Source organism: Anser cygnoides, chromosome 7 (assembly GCF_040182565.1).
Source record: "Anser cygnoides isolate HZ-2024a breed goose chromosome 7, Taihu_goose_T2T_genome, whole genome shotgun sequence".
In the NCBI taxonomy this organism is placed as follows: Eukaryota; Metazoa; Chordata; class Aves; order Anseriformes; family Anatidae; genus Anser; species Anser cygnoides.
Window position 1 is genome coordinate 25,340,690 of NC_089879.1, and position 27,099 is coordinate 25,367,788.

Consider the following 27,099-nt stretch of genomic DNA (forward strand, 5'->3'; position numbering starts at 1 on the left):
TTAAAAAGCTCTAAGGTCTTGCCATTTTGCTCACAGAGCACCCATAAAGCAGTGCAGAGAGAACACGGGACACAGGACTCCTGCCCGCTGGGAGCATTCACCTTCCCCGTCTCCTGATGACATCTCTTTAGCAGTGTCCCTTCATTCCCTTTCCCTCCTTTGATCTTCCTCTGCGCCTTTCCCCCGTCTCTCTTTCTGTCTCCATTACACCCTCCAGACTTGACTCAACCCTGCCGTTAATTAGCAGATGCTAATTTAATTTAACCAGGGAAAGGATCGGCTTTTTCCTGCTTTATTGCAGGGAGCTATACATAGCCAGGATTTGGCCCTTCCAGGTAGCACAAGAGCTAGATCTCAGTCTGGAAGTGGCTGTAGAGAAGCACACAGATGGGGAGAAAGCTGTACCATTGCTAACGGAGGGTTAAAGACATCTCTGGGTCCAGTCCCTCCTTACGCAGGTGACAGTATGGGATCTGGGGGCCTGTCACAGCCCCTGGTCCAGCAGGATGAGAGCTGAGCAGAGAGCTACAAAGGAGCCCACAAGGCATCGGTGTGGCTGAATTCATTTAGCAGTATTGGAACTGCCCCTCTTACCTTTCTGCCGGGGTATCCCTGAATCCCAGGGTCTCCCTGCAAAAGGAAAAAGACAAAACAAAGTGATGCTTGCCCTGAGAAGGACAGATCCCTGCCCCTTCCCCTGAGGAGATGCTGGCATGAAAGGCCACTACATGAGGAAAATTCACACTTTTGCTCAGAGTGACCCCACCAAGTCCCTGAGCCTCCAGCCTCAGGTGTCCCTGTTACCTGCAGTGACTGAAACCAGCAGGAAAGATACAAAAAACACCGGCAGCTGGGGAACTCATGCCAGCTCTGTGCCCCAGCTCTGTGCTTCCTATCTCCTCACCCTGGCTAAATATCTCAAACAAAAACAAATGGGGGTGGGCAGTTGCAGCTGAACAACAACAACCACCCCCCCATTCGCACTTTGGCAAGTGAATAAATGGGAAACTGTGGTGGAGTTAACAATAGCATTGCAAAATCGGTTCCTGAAGTGCTGGTAAATGCTTTGAGAGTGGAAGAAGCCAATAAAGCTGTGTGTGGCAAAGAATTTTGCAAGAGGGGCTGATGAGGCGTGCCTCGCTCTGCTGAGATGCAACTCAGACACTTTGCCAGGGTAAAACCCATGAGTCAGCATGCAAGCTGGGCCCCGAAGGCAATACAGAGCTGGGGCAGAAATCTTTCTCAGATATTTGATGTAACCTCCTTTCCCCCTCCTCCAGCCTTCAAAATGTACACTTCTCCCCATGCCAGCAGAGTCTACCTCTCAGTTTATCACCTCGCTCCTCAAAGTGAGGCCAAATGTCTCACCTTTGGTCCAGGAGGCCCAGGTAAGCCCTGTAGGTAAAATCAAAACAGACGCTGGAGTTGGCAAATGTAGACAACATTATACAGACTTTGGGGTGGTGGGGGATGCTGACTGATTTGGCTTGAAATACACCTTTACAGAGACGACTTGCTTCGGTGAGCTATCCTGACCTATTCTTCATGTAGGTAAATACTATTTTAACCCATACTCCCAAATATTTCATGCCCATGCTGCTCCATTCCCCCAGGCCTGATTTCACAGAATCCAAAGACCAAAAGCTGCTTTGCCTCATGCATTGTGCTCCAGAATCTTTCCTGTTTCTCTGGCTTTGCTTGGGAGACTCCTTCCCAGCCCACTGTGCAGCTCTGGAGTAAATCAGGCGTTGGCAGCTTTCTCTGACTAGCTAAATAGAGAGAATATATTAACAAACAAACCACTTGTGTTTTTAAATGAGAAATAACCAAACAATTTACCTGATATGAACCATGAAGAACACCGGATATGCGTGTATATAAATATAAATAAACAAAATATCCATACAGGAGCTGCCTTCCTGATGTGAACAGACAGGAGGAGAAAACTATCCCAGATATGCTTTGATACCTATATCACCCTTGATTTTGCCTGCTTATGGCAATCCAAATGTTTAGTCACCATATCCTTGGCTCCTCAGAGCTCAAAGAGAGAGGAGGATGCTTGCAGGACACCCGACACTCCATCACGTGGAGGGAGGCACTTTTGCCTCAAGGGACAAGACTTGCTTGTCCTTCTGGAAGGCCTTGAAAAGTCCTGCAGATGGAAACTCCTTTCACAGGGGCCAGCATGTTACACTTCTTCCCAGAGCACACAGGAGGGGAGCTGGTTTTTGGTACCTACCTTTCCATCTCTGCCAGGCTTCCCTGGTTCTCCCACTCGGCCCTGTTGCAAAAGAGAGGCACGTTAGCATGATTTTCTGCTCCATCCCCTGACATTTAGCAATAGACTGTATTTTAAAAGGTGCTTTAGTTTTCGCCCTCCTTGGCTGCTTGCTGCCAGCCTGAGAACAGGACAGGAGCAGGACTTCAAAGGGACGGCAGGGATTTTTATCAGTCGGGTTTCTGCTGCGAGGGGGATAATTACACCCTGCGTGTTACTTTCGTCTGCAGAGGAGGAGGAAATGGGGCTGGTGTCACCCCCTCACACTTGTGTGTCCAGATAGCGCCAGCACAGGGTGCCCGCCTGCCCCCCTCCTTCCTGGGAACTTCTTCCTCCCCACACACCCACATCCCCTGCAATTCCCCCATCCGTGGCTTCAGCAGAGGCCAGAGGAAATTGCCTGCACTCTAGAGAACGAGGAAGCTGAAAGGCTTTTTCTTAATAGGACTTACAGGCGGCCCAATTGGCCCGGGCTGTCCTGGGGTTCCCTCGGGTCCAGCCGGTCCAGAGGGCCCTGGCGGGCCAGGGGGCCCCGGGGGACCTTGGATTCCCGCTTGTCCTTGTTCGCCCTGAGGTTCATTAAAACAAGGGGTTATCGGCAGGCAGAGCAAACCCATCACCCCAACACCCCGCCACCCAATGCAGGTCAGCCCGGCCAAAGCGGAAGAGGCAGAAGCAGGTCCCAGGTTAGTGCAGGAGAGGTTTCCAAGAGGCAGAGCCCTCCTGAGGACATCTCCCCACAGTTTGCAAAGCCAGCCGAGGCCACCTTCTCAGAGCTGGCTTCAAAAGGGATCTACGGATGATCAAGCAATCCAAACAGATCTTTTCTTTTTCTTCACAAGTCAGTGAAGTACGATTTACATTGTCAGACACCGACATCTCTTGGGCTTCTCAGGAGGCTTTCCAAAGCACTTGACAGTCACATGTGAAGCAAAGCCTCCCGTGGCCACACTGGCACTTCCCGGCAAAGCCGCAGCGTCCTACCTCAGCCTGTTTTTCCCCTGCGCTCTATTTGTTGGACAACACTCTCTCTGTTTTTCCAAGGACCGAAAGTAGAAATGCCACAAAACCGAACGAAAAATAACACGATCATCATGGCATTTCTGGAGCTCACCCAAAGCAGGCCTACGTACGCCAGGCAGAGCCAGTTTTTGTAGGATTTAACAAGGCAGTGCGTGCAGAGCCACCTGCCATTTTAAGCTCCCTGAACGAGGCCGTCCCAGCTGGTTCCTCCCCAGGCCCCTCGGTAGCCCTCCGGCGGCTGCGGCTCATGCCTCAGCAATGTCATCTGGCCCCAAGGACCAGGACTTGGGACCAAGCGGCGCTGCAGAGACAGTGGGTTGGAAGCGCCCCGCTTGAATACCAGACTGCTGATCTGTAAGCGATGGATCCAGCAAACTCCTCTGGCCCCGCGGCGCCCGCGTGAAGCTGCTGCCTCACGGGCTCCCCTCCTCGTGGCCATATCGTGACATCCCACTGCCGGCGACCCAACTTAAATCTGATAAACTCTTTTTCCACAGGAAGCTAGGAATCAAACATGGTGGTTTCCCAGTTGTAAACCATTGGGTGTCTGCCGCATTTCTCCTCCCTGCGCTGCTGCCATGTAAAACCGAGCCCACTGTCACGCAGCATATGCAGAGGACAATACACAAAATCTGTCCCCTGGACGTGTTCCTAACAAGGGTGATGTTTATCCTGGCTGCCTGTGGTGAAAACACGGAGATACAGGGACATCTGCTTTGTTTAGAATGATAAATGAAAGAAAGAAGCTGCAAATTTCAGCCCGACCGCCGTGAGCTCTGTTTAGAGGAAAAATTTCCAAGGCGTGGGCCAGGCTGACGGGAGGCTGGGGAACTGGGAACGGGGGCCGGCTCTCTGGCAGGGGATGTGGAGATGGATGGGGAGAGCAGGAGCCCTGCCCCAGCGTGGCAAGCGGCCGGAGGGGGCTCACCCAAAGCCCCCCTCGTATTGCCTTCGCCTCGTGCGTCAGGCACAGCAAGTGCCCATCCATGCAGATCCCTCAGCATGCAAAATGTTACTGCCACATCGCTACAGTCTTATTAATGCATTCAGCACGAAAAGACCCCCACAGATCTAACTGGACCGTAAGTGGATACTGTAAGTTGGAGATCGGGTGTCACGCTCGTCAGATGTCATTCTGTATTTTTAGCTGTTGACTGGAGCTAATTTTTCAGCTCTTTTAAACACCATTTGGTCACCCTCATTGTGCCTCAGCGATGCAACGCTTGTTGAGCCTCCCAACACAGGTCTTGTTGATGTGCTCAGAGGCAGCGGCAGGATTTTCCTCTCTCAAACACTTGTGCGAGTATTTACTCTGCAGCCTCACATTTTTTTCTTAGTGTTCAAACGCCGGGCTCCTGGAATTGCTTGGTGCTGGCAGATCTGTAGGCGTGGATTACACTTCCTCGCGCTCAGGGAATGAATGTGGCAGCAGCAAAACAGATCACGGCAAAACCCTCCAGTGAAGTTGGCCTCTGGGAGCGGAGGGAATTTGCAGCCCTGGCTGACGACAGGACACAGGGCAGCTATTCAAGTTTCCCACTTCATCCTGGATAGGAACTTCAGCTTTCAAAGCCTTCCCAAGAGGTCAGGCCTTGGCCTGGCTCTTTGGATTGTCATTTTGAAGGGCAACCAGCACAAGCCACGAGGCTTTACGCAGTGTGAACGCTGAGCTGATAGGAACGGGACTGAGAGCACGGGCCCAAGGGATAAGATCAGGATTTTACACAGCGCTGGGCAAGGGGCAGGCACCTCATGGTACTGCAGACTGCAGCTCCCTGCTAGCATCTGACTGTCTAGACACGCAGCGGGGTGACAAAACCCAGCCGCTTCGTAGAGGGTGCCCAGCACACTTCAGTGGGGTAATTACAGCGGTTTGTCTGCACAGGAAAGTTAATCCCGACGGATGGAACGAGGGAGCTTAAAGTGGGCTCATTAAAAGCCACATGAACTCTGACTATGGACACTCTTATTCACCATTCATATGTCCGTAATTCATTTTATGAATTCATTCCCAAAATAAACTAAACTAAACATGAGTTATGGCCCTGGAAACCAAAATAAATGTGTTTACACAAAGATTTAATGCAATTTAATGAAACCATTATAAGAGCTTATTTAAACACATTCTCCCAAGTGTCTTAGACCAGACTAGCCCTCAGAAGAAGCGTTTGCCTATTCATTCATCTCAGTTAAATTTCACAGACATTAGCTACATTTCAGCAAGAGGCTTCCAACCTCTTCTGGAGATTGAATATGCAGGAACTGACTCTTTAAGGTAGGAGACTGCTTGTCGACAGTCCTAAGAGCAGTTTCATGGCCCATTTCTTTTAGTTTAAAGAACTGGCTTCACTGCATTTCTTTTTAGCCATGTTATCACATCAAAGATTTCCTCCACTTCAAAGCAAGTCCCTCAGCTCTGCCTGAGCCTTTTGGAAGCCCCTCCGTAGGGGAAGACAGACAGGTAGCAAGCTGATTAATTGCAAGCATCGGAGTAGGCTTAGTAATAGGCAACGAGGAGGAGAAGTCTACCTGGAAAGTGCGTCTCTTTATGACCGGAGGTGGAGCCAGCCGCACTGAATTGAGGAGAGGCAACAGCTGAAGATCAAACCAGAAGGTCGCAGGGCAAAGGAGGCCATTAGGGCACCGAGAGTCAGAGAGCAGCCAGGGGAGAGAACAGAGAAGAGGGGAACAGAGAGATTGCCATCAAAGTTGACCACCGCGCGGGGCACGGGTACCTGCTGGCAGACCTCCGAGCTCCTCCACGCCATGTGGTGCTCACACGGGGATGAGCTGCTCGCTGGCCCGAGCCAGGCCAGCCCTCCCACTGCACACAGCTTTCACTGCTCGGAGATAAAACTTACCCAGGGGATTTCTGACTCCACTGCTCTCCTCAGGCAGCATTTGTAGAAAGAAACGCCCTCCCAGGCTTTGCTAAGCTCTCCACTAACAGGACTGTTTCCCTTTATCTCTCATCATCAGATTTGGGGCAACTGTCAAAAGGCTAATTTTCTCCAAGTTTCCCAAGTGTGATTTCCTATTTCTTTCACCCTTCCCTTTCAAGAGACTGCCTGTATCTGTGGGCCCCACCCTTCCCTGGGGTATGGGAGGGAGTGAAGAGAGCTAGCTGGGGTCAGCAGCAGGCGTCGGGGCACCAGCATGGTGCAATCCGCGATGTGGACACCACCAAGGGAGAAGATGAGACCTTGGTGAGCCCCAAGCAGGGTATTGCCTTGGGAGCCAGCGCTTTGCTTTTCCTTGTTTAACAGTAACATCAGCCTCCAACTGCTTATAGCCAGGAATGCTGCCCTAGTGCACAAAGCTGACCCGGACACGCAGAAATCAAATGCACTAAAGCTCGGGAGCATTTGTTCATCCTTGTGCTGTATCCAGTTTCCACTTGCATACATGCTGCTGTCAGCCTGGCACCCACCGTGCCGGCTCCAGGCCCAGGAATGCTCCTCTGCCCTGATCTGCTTTCCTGTTCCTATCAGTTTTCCATTGAGGCTGATCTTGATTTTACACAGGGAGAAGAGGCTTTCTGTGCTCAGGCACAAAAGCATGTCCCTGCTGTGGAGCCTTTCCCCATGTGAGCTGTGCACTCGGACCTCGGAGGTGTGCCCGCAGGTGTCCCATGGCAGCAGGTGCCTGAGCAGCGCACCCTGGTCCCTACAAACGCCGCTCCTCGCGCCCGCAGTGAAGGCCAGGACCCAGTCCCGTTGCAAAGGGAAGCAGTCACCTAATATTGCAGCACCGCTGCCCCGTGCTCAGGCGGCTGTGTTCGAATATGCTGATCCTGACAGCCTCCAGCTATGGCACTAAAAGCAGTGCTGGAAAATCAGCCGGGCTGATCTATCTGGAGGAAGTCCTGCTCTTTTTAGAAGACAGTGCAGGAGGCCCCTTAGCTCAGGAGAGCATTTGGGGCTGAGCTGACCTTCTCAGGGGGGATGTTGCTGTAAATCAGCACAAAAGCTGTGCCTGTATGAGTGACCCAGAGCCATCTAAGCTGGCTTTGTCTGTCTCCTCAAGTGCTGAAGTGTATCTGAAATATTACGCAGCTCACAGGGAAGCAGAGGGAGGATCTTGGAAAAGATAAGGAAGAAAGTGGAGGGAAGAAGTAAGAGCTTTCCCCAAACCAGAGGAGAGACAATGTCCAGCGATGGATTCAGGTGCACGCAGGATTGTTTAGAGAAGGTTTAGAGAAGGAACCTGAAGCCTCCTGCAGGCAGCTCCTGCCCTGCCCCTCTGCATCCCAGTGGCAAGAGACGTTCAGCAAGCAGCGTGCAATATTGGGTGCACATCCTTGTGCCTTTGCATCGGAACTGGGTCCCGCCAAACCGTCACCCACAAACCTTCAGCGTAAGGATCTGGTTAGAGCGCAGGGCTGCGAGGGTGGTGCTTAGGTATTCCTAGGGGACAGTGAAGACGTGACAAAGGGGGTCAGTGAGACACACGGCGTTTTGGAGAGCAGACGGAGCACGGCTGCTCCCCCTCTTCCCGGCGCTGGGCTCCCTTCCCCAGGGCAGCACTCTGGGGACAGCCAGCCCACACTGAAGGTAGAGCCCCACGCCTGGGATCATCCCTCGCAGAGCCGCAGGGCATACAGACTCGTACAGAAGAAAAAAATAGGAAACTGCAGCATGAGCCAAGGCATACATCCTAACCTACATTTCCTTCCTAAGAAAACAAAGGCCAAACAAAACTGAAACAACATCTCTCACTTTTCAGGATGTTGCTTTTCCCTTCCTTGCCCAGAACATCTGACAAAGGTCCTTGTCAATGAGTAAAGCAAGAACAAATTTCAGTTCAGTCAAACATATGGCACTTTTACTGCAAGGCTCATCCTCCTTTTCATTCTGGGAGGAGGAAAGGGAATTGCACCTCTGCTGGCTGCTTGCACCCTGAGCCTGTGAGCAGACCCTTTGGGACAGCCCACCATGAGCTGACCTGACGGCAGTCACTCTTCCCACAAGCACATCTTGGAATGACCCATGGGCTTTTTAGAATGCTGAGCTTGCTGCCTCGGTGAGTCCAGAGCTAACCCCCTGAGAGCCAAGGAGGCTTTGCTGGGACGTGAGGTTTTGCTCCAGCCTTTTCCCTGCTGTCCCCACCCTGTGGCATGTCACCCCAGGGTGCCTTCACCCCAGGAGTGAGCGCAGGTTACCCCCGGTGATACAGTTTGCATCTCTGTTTCCCAGTGTTGCTGCAGGTCCCATCCCCACTTTTCACCTTGAGCTCTGAGGACAGACAGGAGCCAAGGGCTGTAACAAGAATCCAGGACATTGCTGGGGTGAACATTGTTGTTCGCTTCTTTTTAACATAACAATCTAGTGAGCCAGCTCGCCTAAAGAAACACAGCTGACCTGCTATTATTGTACCCGGGCTGGCACATGCCCACAGCCCCCATCTCCCTCAGTGCCAGCTGAGATCTCACCCCTGCCTCTGCATCGCAGAGCATCCAGGGCCCTGCTCCCCCAGGGACAGGGAACAGAGCCCAGCTAATTGTCCAGAGGCTCGTCAAAAATAAACAGAAAGCCCTTAAGCCTGTCTCCCTGTACACCCAGATTGCAAATTCCAGCCGCTTCATATGATGTCGTTCCAATGCATTTCCAGTGGATTTTCAGCGCTCGGGTTGTTTTTAGAGCTGGTTAAATTTTGCCCCTGTAATCCCCTCAAACCCCATGATGTACTCTCTCCTCTCTTGGCTGTGGTACATGCTGACCAGGCCAGGACAGAGAGGCAAGTGGGGCAATATCCTGGCTTTCATTAAACGGCTGCTGGCATCGGTCCTCCCTCTGTGCCTCTTCTCCACCCTGGGGACCAGCTCATGGAGGACCAGTCAGAGTGCCATGGCCACCCCTGGTCATCTTCAGGCAGGGAGCACAACCCTTCCCCTTGTCTCTATGCAGGGTTGGGGACAGCAGGAGGAAGAACAACAAAAGAGGGAAGGCAATACAGTTTCCTGGGATCTGCAACCCCTGTATTGCTCCTGGCCATACAACATGTGGAGAGGGATGGAGCTGGAGCACCTCTGTTCCTCCAGAAACCCCAGGTTTCACTGGGTTTTGGGGTTAAGGACACAGACCTTGTCTCCACCATGTATTTGTGTCTAACCCCACTGGGGCACAGGGGCTCTCCAGGAAGAAGCAATGACAGCATTTAGCCAGGGGTCAGCCCCGGTGGGCAGGAACAGACCAACATCCCTCCTGGAAAACCTTATCTGCAGTTTTTCTGTGAAAGACATCAATCAGCTGAGCGCTGCTGCCTGGATGACGCACCTTGTTAATGAAGAGATCTATATTTCCAACAAGAAGCCATTCAAACGAAGGGGGATTAACATGCAGGAAGGCACAGGACAGATAACAACGCTAATGACTTACCCTGTGGGGGTACTCTGCACACTGACCCTGTGAAAGAAGGGGATTAAAAGGAAAGGGTTTAAAACATGAACAGAGAGGACCAAAATAGACTCAGGGTCAGACCGGCAAGGTGTAAATCACTGTGGCCGTACTGAACTCAGTGAGGCCATGCCAATTTACACCTGATAAGCAGCCTGCCTTCCACTCCCTGCCCCTAGAGCCCTCTGTTTCTCCTGTATCTCTCGGCCAAAGTATTTAGTTTTAATTTTTAATTTACTTTTAATTTTCAACATATCTCACATTAAAATTACCTTTTCTCCTTTTTGTCCTGGGGGTCCCTATAAAAGAAAAGTGATTTTTAAAAAAGCTCTCAGTAAAGAGCTCAGTGCATGCGAGGGGAAAGGGATTGGGGAGGTACAACTGCAAGACGGGGTACTTACTGGTTGTCCCCTGGGACCTGCAGCACCCTTTAAAGAAACACATTATGATGAACGTGACGGGAATTCCCATTTACAGTGACAAGACAATAAAAATCTCAGCATAAGGAGTAGGTGGAACCTCAGATTTTAAACACATTTGTGGAGAAAAGTTCCCAAGAGAGCTCTGGGCCCTTTGTGAAAGGAGGAGTGAAAATACACACATGTTCTGGCTGTACCGCAGGGGGGGGAATTATTAGGAGAGGGGGAAAATCATCAGGAAAACACATCCTCATTGTTCCCGGGCCCTCAGCCGACGCACTGGGATGGAACCAGCAGCGGCCAGGACTGAAGCCTGGTTGCGCAAGTGAGGGATGTCAGCTCACCCCTCCGCCGCCGAGCGGGGAAGGGGATCTTCAACATGTGCTCGCCAGAGGCTACACTGACACCCAGGCTCCAAAAACAGAACTCACAGAAGAGCACATGCAGAAGTTCAGTGAGTGAAGGTGACTACAGAGCTGCTAGCTTAGCATGTTGGTGTCTGGGGATGTCATCATCAGAGATGTCAAGAGGAACAAGACCACATTTGGGTTTCCATCAAGTACGGCCCGAGTTTATCATTCTCGAATGAAAGAATTTCAGTACAGTGTGCAAACGAAACTGAGTTTCAAGAGGGGAAGAAAGATATTTAATATGAAAAATATGCTTGTTTTTGGTTAGATAAGTTGAAAGCCACCAGATGGGTTTTCAGAAAACTTTCCATCAACTTTTACTTCTGCTATGAGACCAACCACGAAAAATGTCAGCTCCCAGAGTATATTTAAAGAACATAATTGCTAACTGCAAGGAAAACATATCCCATGTGTAACTAGAAAGTTGCTGTTGTGACATGATGCATCAATAGCCATAATGTAAAAATGACAGACATGCACCCCAGCATGCTGCAACGAAGTTATAGAATTAGGTAGGGCACTGGCTGAAGCTAGGACCTCTAGCCTTCCTACAAGCTCATTTCCAGCTGAGTATGTCCTTTCAAACTAACCCATCAGCCACAAACATTTTTTTTTATTTTTTTACCATCTCCCCCTTCTGTCCAGGATGACCCTGCAAAAGAAAGACAACATGCCTCAGCTTCAGTCATCATAACCTCTAGAAGATGTTGACTTTACCTGCTTACCCCTTGCCTTGGGAGGTACTTTGTCGAGGGAATTGCAACGCCAAGCACATGCAGCTTCGCTCACTCACCTAACAAGACACTACTCCCCCCTACACAAAACACTCGGAACAAAGTGCTTTCCCTGCAGCAGTCAGGCTGATGCTCTTGCAAAGTGCAATTTTATAGATTTGCCTAGAAAGAAAGCAGCCACGTTCTCTCTCCCTAATCTCTTGACTCCTGTATCTCCCCCAAGGTATCTATGGTATCCCCCTGCCTGCCAACCTTCTAATTTTCTTTTAATCTATGTGTGTGCATGATATTGCAAAATTATCCTCTCTAAAGCATGCTTTGTAGCAGGCAGGTAGACAGGACAGTGGGACATAGCAGGAGGGAGGGCACAAAGCCCTGAGAGAAGCTGTTTGCTTACCGGTTTGCCGTCTAAGCCAATAGGGCCCTGAAATCAAAAAAAAAAAAAAAAAAGGAGAAATGAGGAGAAATGCTGTTGCTGGGGTGTCTGTCTACCTGTCCCAGCAAGCACTATGTGCTGCAAGACTGCACAGCTGGCTACCACTCCAGCATCCTCACTGCTCCTGCTGGGACCTGCTCACTGTCAGCCCATTGCAGCAGCAAAGCTGGACACAAGAGGAGGCAGGAGGGATTCACGGGGAATTTGTAAAAACCCTCAGCATTTCATGTTGCTCCGTCCTGTAAAGTAGTTGAAAATCAGCACAGTTTTCTCAAGACTTTGATTTTAAAAGGCACCCATTGCTGGGGGAAGAGGAATTTTTGCAAATGATAGAATAATAAAAGTATCCTGGGGAAGAGGTGACACACAGCTCAACAGCATTTTAAAGGTACTGTCTGATGAGAAACAGGCTCTGTAGAGTGCTGTCCCACCCGGCACTTCTTGAGCCATGCTGATTTGCTCTCTGCTGCTCCAAAAGCCAAAGACCACAAGTGCTTGGGGGAGATCTGCTTCTCCTCAGCCCGGGGGCAGCTCAGGGCCCCACTTTCCACAAAGGGCAGAGCCCGGTCAGGTCGCAGACTGCCAATTCCTCCTGTTTTCCAGGCATGAGTCTCCCCCGCAGACCTGCTCTGGCACATGGCGTGTCCTGGAGCAGCAGCTGAGCTGCCTGGCGGGAGCAGGAGCACCAGGGGTGTTGGTGTTTGCCTTAGGCTTCCTGGTTGTCCAGGATAAGTGCATAGGAACTAATAGCAACTGTGTGAGTTCTCCAGCAGCCTTGATGCTCCGGAGAGCATTGCCAGCAACCATAGGACTGAATTTATATTTGTTTTGTCCTCTCTCCTGGGCTTGTTTCCCATTCCCTTGCCCATCTGTAACTTAGCATTGGAGAAAAATCTCCCCCTTCCTGCGCTTTTTGTCCTTTCTCTTTGGCATGACCAGAGCGTTCAGCTCATGGTCCCCAGCTGAACTGCATCGTGTTGGACCTGTTTGGATCACAGACGCCTGCTGCTACTGCAGAATTACCTAAAAGTTCAGTGAAGGTTGGAATTTCACCTATCTGGGGGTTATTTTCTTTGTTTGGGTGGTATTTTCATAGGATGGTTTTCTTTTACTGAACAGATCTGGCTTCAACTATGTTATTTTAACACTTCTGGTGTGTTGGGTTTTTTTAATTAATTTCCTTTCGGAGTTGTGGTGTGTTTTTTTTCCTCCTTAAGTATCTTTTAAATGAAAAAAAAAAAAAAAGAAAAACAAGTGAAGAAAAAACTTCTTTTTCCAGTGATCAGATCAGGTCCCTGGTCTCAGACAGAAACGATAAGCTCCAGCGAGCACTAATGACACTTCCTAGGAACATTGCACACATGTACCCCATAAATTAGCAGTTACACTTACCGGGAATCCAGGAAAACCTCTAGTTCCAGGCTGTCCCTGGAAAGGGCGAAACAGAGAGAGCAGTTTAGAGGAACCGAAGAGGAGTTTGATAAACCCTATGTCCTCTCTATGGAACCTTTCCTTCAGCCTCTGCCCATTTATCCTGCAGCTCTCTGAAGAGTTACTCAAGGTCTGATTTGATTTCCCTCCAAGGGGAAGGTGACTTGGGAAGGAGTGGAAATTTCACGTCCCCGCTCCAATTTGTACAGGGCCAGCAAAATGCTGGAGCAGGTCCAGCTTGGACTGCAGGCAGTTTCCTTGAAGTTTGTACATTAATTAAATGGGTGTCCCTAGCCCATACGCTAGCCTTTTGGAGTATGTTCCAGAGGCTGAGCTCATTTTATGGCAATTCTTGCTGCCATAAACCAGAGGCGTTTAATGCAGGGTGCTGCTCTGTGCAAGACAAACCTCGCAGGTCACTGGTGTCTAAATACAGCCATTCCTCTTTTCCTCCCCTAATGTGCATGTCCCAGTTCATTCATTTTCCTCACAAATAATTCTGGAGAAGAGATGACTTTTTTTTTCTGCTTTTTTTTTTTTCCTCTAAGAGCTATGAGAAAAAGGAGAGTTAGGCGGTGTGATGAGGAACATGAGCACCAAGTTCTTTTCCCCTGCCTTTTTCTGGCTTCCAGGGCTGGCTACCATTTTGGGATCAGGTACAGCAAACAAACTGGCTTGCTACGTATCTGGCAGCTTCTTTACTCACTTAAAAACACTAGGGGAAAAAAACAAAAAACAAACAAAAAAAACCAGAAATTGTCCTGTCTGCTAATTTTGCATAATTGTACAGTTTCTGGGACTCGTGACATGTCAGGTCACAAATACCCTAGGCCTGTGCTCATTCAGTAAAGATACCACTTTACTTGAGGACTAATCTTCACAAAAAAATGAGTGAGCCAAGTCAGGAAGGAAGGTGGACCAGATTTCAGCATATCTGGAAGCGAAGCTATGTAGATGAAAATAGCAGGATGAGGTAAATCCTGTACCATGCTCATCGAGCAACCACTGCGGCAGCTTGCCTTCCCTAAAAGCTGTGCTGCGATGACAAAAAGCTCAGCTTTCTTGTGCCTTCTCAGCTTTGTTTTGAGGAAGAAAATGCCTTCCTTAGGCACTTTGAGATACCATGACTGGACTGTTTGAGCCTTGTAACAGTCTCCTAGGAAAGAGCTGGGTATGAGCAGGGGTTTGCTTCTTCACCTTAACATCCTGTGTGGTGATGTGGGAAGGGGAAGAAGGGGACAGGTTTGCCAGACTGCAAGGAGCTCATGAGGTTTGCTATAGCAAACAATTTCTATCCCCTTGGGAGACTGCTTAGAGCCACATCAGCAGGAGAGGGAAAACTTTCAGGTTACGTCTCCTCCATCCTCCCTGTGCAGAGATATTCAGTGGAGATTTGACCCCGCAGAGAATGAAGGCAAGTAACCTCTTTGCACAGTCTGAGAGCTGCTCCTACCACAGTGCCTGGACTCGCACCAAACAGTTCTGTTTCTATACACAGTGCTAGCAGGACCTAATCGCATTTGCACTGTTTTCTTAGTTTTGCTAAGTTGAACTTGGTCAGCTTTGCTTTGCATTGCAAGATACATATAAAACCACCTGGTCTTGTTGGCCAGTGACCAGGAGGGAAGATAGGCTATAAATTAAAGGATTTGTCCACCGCTGCTTTCTGAAAAGGCAAAAATCAAGAAGAGCCTAGCCACAATTCATTAATTTTGGTTCCCTGTTGGAAGCCTCCCTGGACAAGAAGTGCTAAAAAAAGAATTAAGGAGAAAATCTGGAAACGGTGCAATTTGGCTTCCTCTCTAGACTACAGACTGTTGTTTCCCTCTCCTTGGAGGACGGCAGAGTGATTTGCACAGTATCAGGCCAAAACAACAGTTCAGCAGCGAGCAATTCCAAGAGACTGTTTTTGTTGGGTAGCTGTTTTTCCTTGTCTTCTTTTTAAGATGTTGATCCTATGAAGTATGTAATTCTGGGAGCTGCCAAATCGTGGAGATCATCTGTTTCTGCCACTATCGGCATACTGTCCCTCTCTGGCCAGAAGTTTAGCAGCTCTGAGCTCAAGTGAAAACTTTAACCTCCAAATGGAAATCTGGAAACTATTTCTCATCCCACGTCTTCCCAAGTGGCCCCTTGGCCGGGGTTCCCGTGTTTGTCTTCGGTGCTCAGCCATCCTTTTGACCTATCACCAGCTCCAGTGGAAACTGGATCATCTTCACAACAAGCTTTGGGGTGGAAGCAGGGAGCTGCCCCGTTCCTTGCATCTCAGAGCTTTGACCAGGTTAGGCCAAAACCCATTTTAAGTATCATTCACCATTTTCTGCCATTTTCAGGGTGCAACATGTTCTGTGCTTTCCCAAACAGGAGCACAGGTAATGAGGCAAATAAGCAGCACTGAAACAGACATTAGAATTTGTCCTGCAGACCAGGCACATGTCCTGCAGGAAAACAGCAGTGCCCATCCACGTCTGCAGGACCTACAGTGACGGGGACCACCAGCTTTCCTCTCCCATTACTATTCCACACTGCAGGAGGCTGAGCACTACAGCTTGAGGAAAACAGAAAAAAAGGTGCAGCATATACCCTCTGTATCTGCTCACGGGTCTGGGTGGCCTTTCTCAGAGGCTGGAGGGACTGTCTGCTGGGTATCAAATGCTTGGGGCACCCATTCACATCCTGGGCTTCGGTTCTGTCACTTCTCAAACTCCAGCGTGCCGGGCAGGTGTGCCTGGGATCCCGCAAAGCTGTTTCTTATTAGAAACACTTATCACAGGGCTTTTGGAAAGCTAATTGGAAAGCCAGATGTAGCCAAGCATTCGTGCTGCCTAGGTCCCTCTCACTTGACCTCTGCTGGGAAACAAAAGTCGCCGGCGGCCCATCCTCTTCGCAGGTCAAGGACGGTGCTCTTCACAGGTTAATCAAAATCGGAAGTGCCCAGCAGGAGGGAGAGAATTGAGGCTCTGGGTCTTTTCTCATGGAAATCTCTGGTGGAGGCTGCACAGGGATAGAGTGAGGAGGACTGGCTGCATCTGCACAAAAGCAGAGGCTTGACGGCTGAACCGCAGAGCAAGAAACATCCAGTGTTTAGGGCACGCGAAGGCTCCAGCCCTTAACGTTCTGTTGGCCTGTTTTTATTACACAACACTTGCAAAAAGCTTTGTCTGGCTGACTCCTTGCGCGGATGCTTTTGCTGGAGTGGGGTGCAAAATCCTGCCTCGCCTTTCCTCTGCTCCCCAGCCAGCAAAGGGACTTTCAAGATTGTGGTAACTGTGCTGACAAAGAGTTTCCAAGATTTTGGGTACTGATAAGGACCTCTGAACAACTCGGATCTACCCATCTGTATGAGTTCCCAGTCACCAGCTTAGCCCTGATCCTGCTCTTCTGCAAAATCAGGGCTTTTGTCCTTTGCTAATGAAACCAAAGGCTGAGATCAGCCAGAAAAAAGGGATAGTCTCCTCAAAAGTGGTAGTGGCCTTGCTTCAAGAAGAAAATATGCTTCTTCCTTTCAAATACAGGACTACGGTCTCCTTGCGAGGCAAGGCTTCTTCATTTGTTCTGGAGTATGAGCTGTAATTTCATTATATATAGTATATAATAGTGGTATAAAACCAAGCATGGCTCAGCATGGGAACCACATTATACAGGGTTTTTTCTCTCTCCCACTGATGCTGTCTCACTGCCCCTCCTAAGTCTTTCCCTGTAACTTGCCCACATCCTGAATCAGTCAAAAATAGAGAAAAAAGCCACTTACGGGTGGACCGCGGGGCCCGATGATGGACATGCCTGCTTCTCCTGGAGCACCCTGCAGAGAGACAGAAGAGAGGGAAAGGGCTGAAAGAAGGAAGAGATTAAAAAAAAAAAAAAAGACATTCCCACAAAGATTGAAGTTAAATGAGAGTGCCCAAGGTGTGAGAACATCAGGGCTCAGCTGCTGTTCTGGCCTCCCCAAGCTCTTACCCTGCATTCTGGGAAAAGAGCTGTCATTTGGAGCTAAAATGGAAGCTGCACAACAAGGAAAACTGTAAACATGTCAAGCACTTGCAGGATCTGTCCCTTGCAAGTGTGAAAGATTGCCTGAAACCCTTGCCGTTGTTAGAATATGTCATGGTGTCAGGCCAAACTTCAGCTCAACAGATGACTGTTTTTCTTTGGCATTTGCCCCTTGAAAATATCTGATGGTAATGCTCACCCTCGGTCCCTGGTCCCGTCCACAGTTCAGGACTTTCTAGGCACCTTTCACATTCCTCCCCAGATGCAGCTGCATTTCAGGGATTGCTTTCTGCCCATCATGTGTATTTTTTGTAAAGTAACCTGTCTGCCTCAGACAGGCCAAGTATTTGGGGAAAAATAAGCTGAAAAAAGCACAGATTCTGAATATTCTCCAGTGGGTGTTTATAAGAACATCTTTTGCAGGCAAAACTGCTGGCTGGATAGCACCATACTAAAGACCATATTCTCTATTACAGGGAAAGGAAAAGACAGAAACGGATTATGCAAGCTGCCCATGTCTTTTGACTGCAAAGCTAGTGATTCTATGAATAGGTCAAATGAGACTTAATGACCGGACAGGAATGTAAAAGTTTAGGTCTAAATTAAATAACCCCACATGGAAGCAGCTTGGCATACTATGCAGTATAAAGGGGTGGGGGAGAACATCCAGAAAATAAAGCGCTTGCTCATATGTGGTTTCTAGAAGAGACTGGGTCTGCCATGGAGGCAAGGAGTATGATTAACAATGGATCACATTGAGCCAGACAGTTTGAGTCCAATCCTAAGAGGAACATCAATTCTGATACCATTTTGGTACCTGAAAATTGTTGTAGCCCTGCTGCACCAACATACAAAAAAATACTTAAGGTCTAGCCTCTCCTGCACAAAGAAGCTGCCAGCCCCACTGTGGGAAGGGTTGGAGCCTTTGGGGACGGTTTCCAGCCCAGCTGGGACTCGATGTGGGAGATCCCAGAAGCAATAACCCCCTGGCCACCCATGCCCTGCAGACCCCAGCACAGCATGAACTGCCTTCATCCTCGAGGCAGAAACGGCCAAGATCAAACAGGTCTGGAGCCTCTTTTGGGTTGACTGAAAGTCTTAAAGCTGCAACATTGGCTGGGGAGAGTGCAGCACAATTTGCCCAAGGCTTCTTCTCTATTGAAGTGTGAACCATGGGCACAGAAACAAGCCCAGAAGTCAGTAACAGGCAGCTGATAAGAGAGACGGGGCAATTAATAGCTGCCAGAACAGCAGCTGGGCTCTCTCCTTCCACAGTTCAAGACCAGAGTGTCCAGGAAGACTCTTACGTGTCCTGCACAAGAGACAGAAGAAGGGATGTGGTGGGCTCAAGAGCAATGGGAGCTGTGGGCAGCTTGCCGGCTGTCTCCTGCCAGCACTGGGGAAGAGCTTTTCTTGTGTGTCAGCTCAGATGGGATGTGGATAAGAACAGCAAAGTCCTTGCTGGAAAAGCAAACAGCCGCTCTCCAGCTCCTAGCCACCCACGATGTGCAATGGGCAGGACACGTTCGTGTCTTTGGAAAACACGTTGTATCCTTGAGAGGCAGCTCCAGAAGTGCCCGGGGCACAGCAGCCTTTGGACGGAGCATCCCATAAACCAAACAGCCCACGGCAAAGCAGAGCTCTCTGCAAAACAAAGCTGGGGTGGCCAAGGAGCTAGGGCGGCCAAGGAGCTAGGGCCTCACGGAGGGCTTTGGGGAAGCATGGGCAATTCAGAGTGAAAGCTTGGTCTGTCAGATAATGTTTGTAGGCTCCAATGAACAAGCAGGAGCTGGAAAGCAAGGAGAGGATCTGTCCTACCTCACCCTTCCTCGCTGTGCTTTTCTATCTCCTAGAAAGAGCAGCAAATGGCCCTGGTATGGTGGTGCCCTGCACAGGTAATTCCCCTACTGGGTGAACGTCCATCCCTTTCCTAGCTCCTACACCTTGCTGCTGCTGGCTGCAGTTTCCCAGTTATTCACACACCCCAAACACATCCATCCCACTGTTCTCGTAGGTGCCAAGTCCCACCACGTCAGAAACGGGAGCATGCCATTCTGTTTTTCCTTGCAACAGCTCACACCAAGGACTGGGCTGACCTGGGAGGCAGAGGGGAGCTGCAAGGGTGGTTAGGGCAAGCAGTGCTGCCAGCGGGGAAGAAACTCAACGGTTAACACCCAGGAAACCTTGAGGGGAGCCCTACATGTGCCCGCCAGCTCTTACACTGTTAGTAAATTGTCATAAACAAGAAATGCAGTGTTTTTGGAGGCTGAGTGGCCTGGAAAGAATTTGGGAGATAAACTCGCACTGCTGGGGGAAAGGGGGAAGCCTGGGGAGCGGAAGCCCAATGCCAGGGCTGTGGCAAGGGGTTTGGGCTGGCCCTACAGGAGAGCAGCTGGGGACATTGTGGGCTGCAAGGAGACAACTCACCTTCTCTCCGGGTTGCCCTTTTAGTCCCTGCATCAGTGGCACCCATCACAGCCGCATGCAAGAGGGTGCAGGGAAGAGAGAGGGAGAGAGAGAGAGAGAGAGAGAGGGAGAGAGAGAGAGAAACACAGGCGTCAGCGGCAAGAGCACGTTCCCCTGCCCCAAAACCCAGGCTGTGGGGTCTGGGTGAGCAGGGTGGCCTCAGCTCCCACCCCAGCCCTCCTCCCCATCCTCACCCCAGGTTTCCCGAGCAGAGAGCAGCCCCAAAACACAGTGCTCAGCCAGACAGGGCTTGCTCAGGGCAGGGTTATTTGGATAGGGCAGCTGCGGGCAGTGGTGTGAGTTAGCAAGCCCACGGTTAGCAAGCCCAGCCAGCACACAGGGCAGCTCCCGAGGGGATGGAAACACCTCCCACACGTACGTGGTTTACAGGGCTGGCCACCCTGTTGCAACCAGGAAAGCCCCTCAGGTGTAGGGCTTGGGGAGGGTGGCTTTGCTCACGCTGACACCCGCCAAGGGTCAGCCTGAAAGACCCCCAAAATCTCAGGGGTTGGAAAAGGAGGGGGAGGACAAGGCACAAGGTTTTGACTTACCGGCCGTCCAGGAATCCCCATCGCGCCTTTGTCTCCCTGGCAATTAAGGCAAAACCAGAGGCAATTGGAAACTGGCCAAAAGCAAGGTTATAAAACTGCACAAATGAGCTGTGCCACAAACGCGGCTGAGCAGCACGGTGCAAGTGTCCAGGGATTTTGAGAGAGGGAGAGAGCAAGTTAGAGAAAAAGTGTGTCTGTGTGCACCCCAACCTGTCAAGGCAACTGTGTAAGCCACTGGTTTCTTTGTGATATGACAAACCAGCACATCTCCCGATAGAAATGACATAAGATGACTTTAGGCAGGGAAAAAAAAAAAAAGGCAAGAGTTTTCAGCCTAACAAAATCTAATCCCAATTTCCAGCACTTCATAAAATCCACATCCTGGGAACCAGCTTCATGCAGTAGTCAACTGTCACATTTTTCTCTTTCTTTACCAAAGCCATCTCTGGTGTTAGCTATTTATTTATAGATTTATCACTTTTAAACAGGATTCTCTTAGACTTGAAAATACAGTCCTGTCCAGAAGCATGAAAAAAAAAAATGTGGGAAAACAAGCTGACACAGGAAAAAGCATGTCTGGAAGAAGACATACGAGCAGCTGTGTTCGGTGTCCTCTACCTCTTTGAGATACTTCCCAGTACATTGTCAGGGTGTGAACAATCCTAACAGCAGTTTGGGGAATGACTTTGGTTCAGGCAACGCTGAACAGAGCCTTGTAAACACACTAACACAACACCGGTGGCAATTTCCTTCAGCCACTTACCTACAAGGCAGATTTCTGCCTCTCACAGTTCAGTTTGACTTTGTAATTAAAAACAAAATACATGTTGTTTTTTAAAATTAACCCTTTCTGCATTCCTGGTCGCCAAAATTAAAGGCTATGCAGGTCTGGTAGACAGTCAGAAAGATCCTTTCAGCAATCAGCTGCTATGGCTTCAGTGGTCACATCACTTTTGCTCTATGTTTTGCAAAAATGACAAGATAACAAGCTCTCGGTTTTGTTCCCAGCAATGTTTGGGATTTTCTGATGTTTTCCTGTCCATGGATGCCTGAATCCCTAGACACAAACCTAGCTTTCTGGTTTCTGCAGCTGGAGACACTGCTTCATTGATGCCACTTCTTTGTGCCTTCCCCAGGTCCAGTCCCAATGTCTGTGAACATGGTCTGAAATCTCTAGAAGGGGAATGCACTTTATTTCTTTTTCTGGGTGTACACAAAGGTTCCTTTGGTCATGCATCCCAAATCCATATGTTATTGCCAGGATCCAGCCATGACCTGCTGAGAGTTCAGCCATTTCCCTTTGCAGAGCAGGGAGGCCATTCAGTTTTGGGTACATTTCTTTCCACACAGGTCATGTTTAGACAAACTGAAAAGCAGTAGCTGCTTTGCAAGAATATCCCTTGCAGATGGACAAAACACTAAGCAGCTGCTTGATTTTAATTTTTGTAGATGATGGGAAACTGCTTTCATCTAGGGTTTTACGCGGGCTCTCAGTCCAGCTAATATTTGCCTATCTCTGCATGTCAGCAGAGAGCAAAACTCCTGGTGTCAGCATCTTGCCCTGGGATTACTCAGCGGCTGCTGGAGAGCAGAGCGGCGAGTTTTCCTAGGCTTTTAGCCCTTTAAAAGCTGCTTTCCTCCTGAGCTGAGATCCCTCACGGTTTGGGGTAAAAGCTGATTTTATTTCTGGTGGCTCTGCTGTGGCCGGTGCCCAAGCAGGAAGAGCCCGAGGTCGGGGCTGAGCTGCATCTGGTCTCCAGCGAGTACCTGGTGCCGGAGTGGTACGTGACTGCGCCATGTCTGGTATGTGACTGTGCAGCGTTACAGCCCTCTGAGCAACCTTAATGAAAGGGGGAGCTCCCGGCAGGACAGCAAATAAATGCCAGATGTTTATGAGAAAAGGTTGGCTGTGACAGGGAGCCAGGAAAGAGCGCTTATGGGTGGACGATACCACGTAGGTCAGTTACAAATCCCCAGCAAAGCTGCCTGCAGCTCCCGTATTGGAGCTAGAGGAGCACGAAAAGCAAGGAGCAGCCTCTGTCCTGAGCTAGGGGGAAGCCAGCAGCACAGTTGGCATTTCATTCACTGGGACACTGCCCGTTACAGCTGCTGCCGTCACCAGGTGAGCAGCAGCCCTGCCACAGGGAGCCACTACCACAGAAGCATGCTGCTGTGACCCCAAAAATCTGTGCTCCTTCCCTGACCATCACAGATGCAGATACAGTTATTATGGAATTCCACATTTGTACCAGAGCGACTTAGGTCTTACAAATCCTGCCACAATTACCAAGCCCCATCAGCAAGAATACAGCACACTGCACCTCTTCAACTGGGCCTTCACACTGAAAAAGGCATCTTCAGAAGCAGCGTGTTTCCCAAACGTGGGAAGGCTCATAAGGACTATACTACCCTTAAGTCTGGTCCTACAAAGCTCTTGCGGTCCCTGACCTGTTACAAGCCATGTCCTGTCTGCAACATGCTATTCTTCTGCAACAGGTTTGCTGTGTGAGACCTCTACCTTCTCCCTGCTTGCAAACCCTGGATATGGAATTACTGCCAGACAGAGAGAGAGAACAAAAAAGAAAGAATGGAGTATTTACCGGAAGCCCTGGTCTTCCTGTAGGACCCTGAAACAAAATGTGCAGAAAAAGTGAAAGTTAGCTTGAAAATCTGAATGGAGGTCTTCATAAAGAGAAGAAATCACAAGAAGTGTTTAGGAAACAGAATGGTTAAAAATCTCTCCACAGCTTGTTGACCATCAGCTCTGATTGCTTGGGTTTCCTAATCTCCCGTTTGTAAAGTTTTCTCTCCTTTCAGCGTGGCTCTACCCACAGCTCTCCACACGGGCTCCGAAGGTATCTGCAAGTCCGTGGAGAACAAGCTAATTACGGGGCTCTGACTTTCTTCCTTAGTTTCCATCTGCTAAATATTAATTTTTCATGTATGGAATTGCTGTAGTTGCCACAGAAATGTTGCATGTCCAGAAATGGGAGGGAAAATGTCCGTGAGAGGATCTTTTCCTTCGGATGTGGTCCAGACAGCGAAAGAGTCCGGGAACCTCAGGCCTATTGCATGATTTCATCATTTCCTTCCTTCCTTCCTTCGCCCCTTTTTAGTCCCAATCTTACCAAATTTCTTGCATGACTGCGGGTTGCCCTTGCCTTCACCAAAGCCTTGATTGACTTCAAGGATAATGGTGGGAGCATCTGTTGGGCAAGAGGAGAGCGTGGAGGCTCCTTTTGCTCCCAGGAGTGTTGCTCATCCTTTTCCTTGGCTCTTCCCCCAGCTGGCCAAGACTACAGGCTGGGCTCAGTGCGTTTCTGAGGTGTACTTCTGCCCAGCCAACACTGGCACCAGGGGCTGAGCCCTACCACCTGGCATCTTGTCTTCTGCGAGCTGGGAAAGAAACCTGGGAGAGAGATGAGAGGTCATCAGCACTTTGGGGTCGCTATCTGGAACACGTACAACAGCCAGCCAGGCAGGAGCCCCAGTGGGTTGCTCATAAGCTTGGGTTTCCATCCGGTTTTAATCATGAGAAACACGCAGGGAAAAAGCACTTCCTACAGCAATGTGGAGGACTCGGCTCGACTCTTCAGTGGTGAACTTCTGCTCACGGCAATTGAGCCGGTCTTGCTCGCCAGCCCCTTGGAAACCCAGAGGTCCTGAACGAGACGAGGGTGCTGTTAGCCCAAGACAAATTCCACTTTGGCTAAAGACGCTCGGTCTGCCTGACTTCCTCTTGTTATTTCCATTGGCTGGAGCATTCCTCGCGGCCTGTCCTCAAAGTCTGCGTGCGGAGACAGGTTCAGGGGTCGCAATAAGCCAGGATACAGTAGCACATATTGTCAGCACTTCTCCGGTGGTCCCATGTGTTTCTGCCAGACTTCAATCTTTCATTATGATATTAAGTTTCTAACCCTTATTGCTGCAAATAAAGCCTGGAGTGTGCGTCTTCCTCGCCCTGCAAAGGCACAGACTGCTCCCCAGGAGACGTCTGCATTGACCTACTGCTTTCTCTCCAATTTCTCTCAGCAGCAATATAATAATATAGTGCCAACTCCGCTACCAATGCTGTGCTACATCCCTTTAGCACCAACATGTGCCTGCCTGGGGCTCCGCCTGCAGCCCCCTCCGGAGATGCGATATCCCCCCAGAAACCACAGGCTAACGCTGAAATACATTCACTTCAGTGGCCAGTCCTGAAAACCTCTGGGATAAATGATTGCTAAAGGTTTGCACGGATCAGGGCTTCCAGCTGTAAAATGCTTTCAGACCTTCTGGCCAGGAAGGTGCAACTTTTTGGAAGATTGTTGTCGTTAAATCGGGCTGTGCTCATATATCTGTGGGAGTTCAGTCTACAGCATTTTGACTTGATGAAAGGGGAAAATAGGTTGTGCAGCAACTACTTCTCCTCAGAACGTCATCTGCAAACTGTTTAAGACATTTTTGCATGAACAGACAAAAGATGACTACCGTATGTTTAACTTCTCATGTTCCTTCATAGAAACCCAGTATAGTTACTCTATTGTACATGAATATAAACCATTTCCTCTGGAAGGACCGTGCTACAGACAATATAGCATTTCTTTATAGTCCTGAGAGATACTGATACATGGCCTCATTCCTTACATTGCTTCTTCTGATTCACTGTGGGTCTCTTAATAGCTGTAAGAAAACTTCTGCAATAACCTAGCTATTTTCCTGAAGCCTAAATCGTCTGCGCTGAGGTTTTGCATTAGCTAACATTTGAAAAGGAAGCTGTCAACACAATTTTTCCTCTGAAATTGATAGTTATGCAGCTATACTTGAAGGCCCAACAGTTCCGCAAGCCCGGGTGAGTAGCATGGAGCAAGTCCCTACAGCTCAGCTCACGCCATATGTTTGCGATCTATCTTTCCTTTTTTCACAAACATGTCTCGTTCAGCGTGTGGCATCCAGTGCATGCAAAGCACATGCAGCCGATCCCTCTGGGGTATGCAGGGCCAACTGCTAACACGTGGATATCTGAGCCCCTCGCGTTTGCTTTGTCCCCATCCCTACAATCCCTCTGTCTCGCCCTCGGAAGTTGTGACATGGCCGAGAGGAATCCCACCCCAATGCGGGTCCTGAGCACCCACAGTACTTGCTGTTAGTGAGATCCTGGGGTGCTCGGACTGCAAAGGACACCACAGACAGGAGACTTTGCCAGTTCATGCCCTGCAAACTGTGTCAACAGCTTGTAAAGCCACAGAGGTTCGGTACTTACAGGTGGACCTGAAACAGAGAAGAAGAAAAAGAAAAACAATTAACTTTATTAATACAATAAATCCTAAGGAGGATGGCTAGATAAACATATTGTTATCATTTTGGGGGACTAATCCTGATGCTGCTTCCATTTCCTGACACACACTTACCACCTCTATGCTCTTTAATTAAGGCATCCCCACAATTAGCAGCATTACTTGCCAGTCATCACGAGTGCAGGGCAGCCCCAGAACACCCTGTGTAGGGAAGGCTGTGCCAGTCAGGCTCCCGGCACTGTCACGTTCACTATTGGTCCCCTGGCACACTGAGGGCCCTCCCTCAGTGTGACACCGCTGAGCACAGGGTACTCGTTACTTGTGTGACTCCCCCTCACATCCCACCCTCCACTCAGGGTCAAGAAAGCTAAATGTGGGGAGGTAGGAGCCCCTGCGTTGCAAAGATGCATCTGCCATCAGCATCCGTGGTCCTGCAAAGGCATGGAAAGGTTAATGAGGAAAGTGCAGCTATTAAACATGTTGGGTGCTTTTTTCCTTCAGTACATCCTTGTTTTCCTTCTTGCTTCTGCCTCTGTTCCCATAGAAGCCAACCTGCCCTCTTGGAAGAGATCCCCTAAAAACTTCGCCTCACCTCACCGAAGCACTGCATATCCCCTGTACAGAATGGTTGCACGGTATATATCAGGGCTTGAACAGCACACTTCTTTCATCGGATCCCAGAAATTTCCTCAAAATCCTGACAGACGTTGTGTGCGGAAAGAAACCCCTGAACTCACCATTTTGTGGTTTCCTCTCTGTAAGAGAAGCGAGGCACACAATACAACTGTCAGGGGTTTCTACATTTTCCATACTTTCTAGACACTCTCTTCCCTTTTTTTTTCTCCTCCACATAAAGTGCCAAGAAGTAAGACTAAGCAGTATAACAGGCGAGCTGACAGATAACAGGCAGCAACCTCTCCTCTGCGCGGGGGGCGGATGTCACGGCAAGCACCTGCAGAGTACGTCCTCATCCTGAAAATGCCCCTGGCTGAATGTCCATGACAGAAACAGAAGACTTCAGATGAACAAACATTCTCTGTGCTGGAAACATCCCACTTAGCGTGACACCGGCAAATGGTTTGGCTGTCAAGCTCTGGTGACCTAAAACTGCACTGTCAAATGCTGTTCTTAGCCTTGTGCTCAGCTTTCTTCTTGGCTGATTGAAAAAGTGTATCTTTCAGTTAAAACAGAATAAAAAGTTTAGCACCTTGCTGGTAACCAACAGAGCTGAGCCAGAAGGCTCAAGAACCCAAAACAAACAACTCTACCCAAATTTAGGATTGGAGCTCAGTGGGGCTGCCACCAGCACCAGCACTGTCCTACCCAGTGTGCCAAGTCTAAACAACAAAAGGATTTCTGATCAGAGAGTTTGTTTCGGAGGGCAAGGTCAGCCGCAGATTCAGGAATCCCAATTTATGCCAGACTGGGAGGAAAAAAACAACAGAGTTTTCTGACTCTGGCTTGGATGACAATGAAGTTCTGTGAGAGAACTATTTTGGAGAGATTCTGTTTCGGAGCGAGCGCCCTGTCACAAGGTCATTGCTTGCAGCCTGCCAATACACGGACTTTATTTCCATTAGCAACACTACAGACCCTTAATAACCCGCCTACCTGTCTGCAAGGCTCTGGGGCACTCATGGGTTGCACGAACCAAAGTGCTTAGCTAACACTGCAAGAAAAAATT

At 49.4% G+C, this 27,099-nt stretch overlaps 1 protein-coding gene across 1 annotated transcript in view; it reads right to left on the reverse strand.

The window, feature by feature from the left end:
- COL13A1 (collagen type XIII alpha 1 chain) overlaps nucleotides 1–25,386 on the reverse strand; it is a 70,849-nt gene extending 45,463 nt beyond the window's left edge. Inside the window, exons 1-16 of the mRNA XM_067000587.1 lie at nucleotides 25,382–25,386; nucleotides 22,737–22,763; nucleotides 20,137–20,172; nucleotides 19,547–19,573; nucleotides 16,881–16,931; nucleotides 13,091–13,126; nucleotides 11,660–11,686; nucleotides 11,154–11,180; nucleotides 10,101–10,127; nucleotides 9,972–9,998; nucleotides 9,682–9,708; nucleotides 7,654–7,710; nucleotides 2,734–2,850; nucleotides 2,243–2,284; nucleotides 1,369–1,395; nucleotides 595–630 (exon numbers count right to left, since the gene is read on the reverse strand). Coding sequence (XP_066856688.1) covers nucleotides 595–630; nucleotides 1,369–1,395; nucleotides 2,243–2,284; nucleotides 2,734–2,850; nucleotides 7,654–7,710; nucleotides 9,682–9,708; nucleotides 9,972–9,998; nucleotides 10,101–10,127; nucleotides 11,154–11,180; nucleotides 11,660–11,686; nucleotides 13,091–13,126; nucleotides 16,881–16,931; nucleotides 19,547–19,573; nucleotides 20,137–20,157 — 549 coding nt within the window. The 5' untranslated portion in view covers nucleotides 20,158–20,172; nucleotides 22,737–22,763; nucleotides 25,382–25,386. The remainder of the gene's footprint in view (nucleotides 1–594; nucleotides 631–1,368; nucleotides 1,396–2,242; nucleotides 2,285–2,733; nucleotides 2,851–7,653; nucleotides 7,711–9,681; nucleotides 9,709–9,971; nucleotides 9,999–10,100; nucleotides 10,128–11,153; nucleotides 11,181–11,659; nucleotides 11,687–13,090; nucleotides 13,127–16,880; nucleotides 16,932–19,546; nucleotides 19,574–20,136; nucleotides 20,173–22,736; nucleotides 22,764–25,381) is intronic.
- Nucleotides 25,387–27,099: the final 1,713 nt, after the last annotated feature.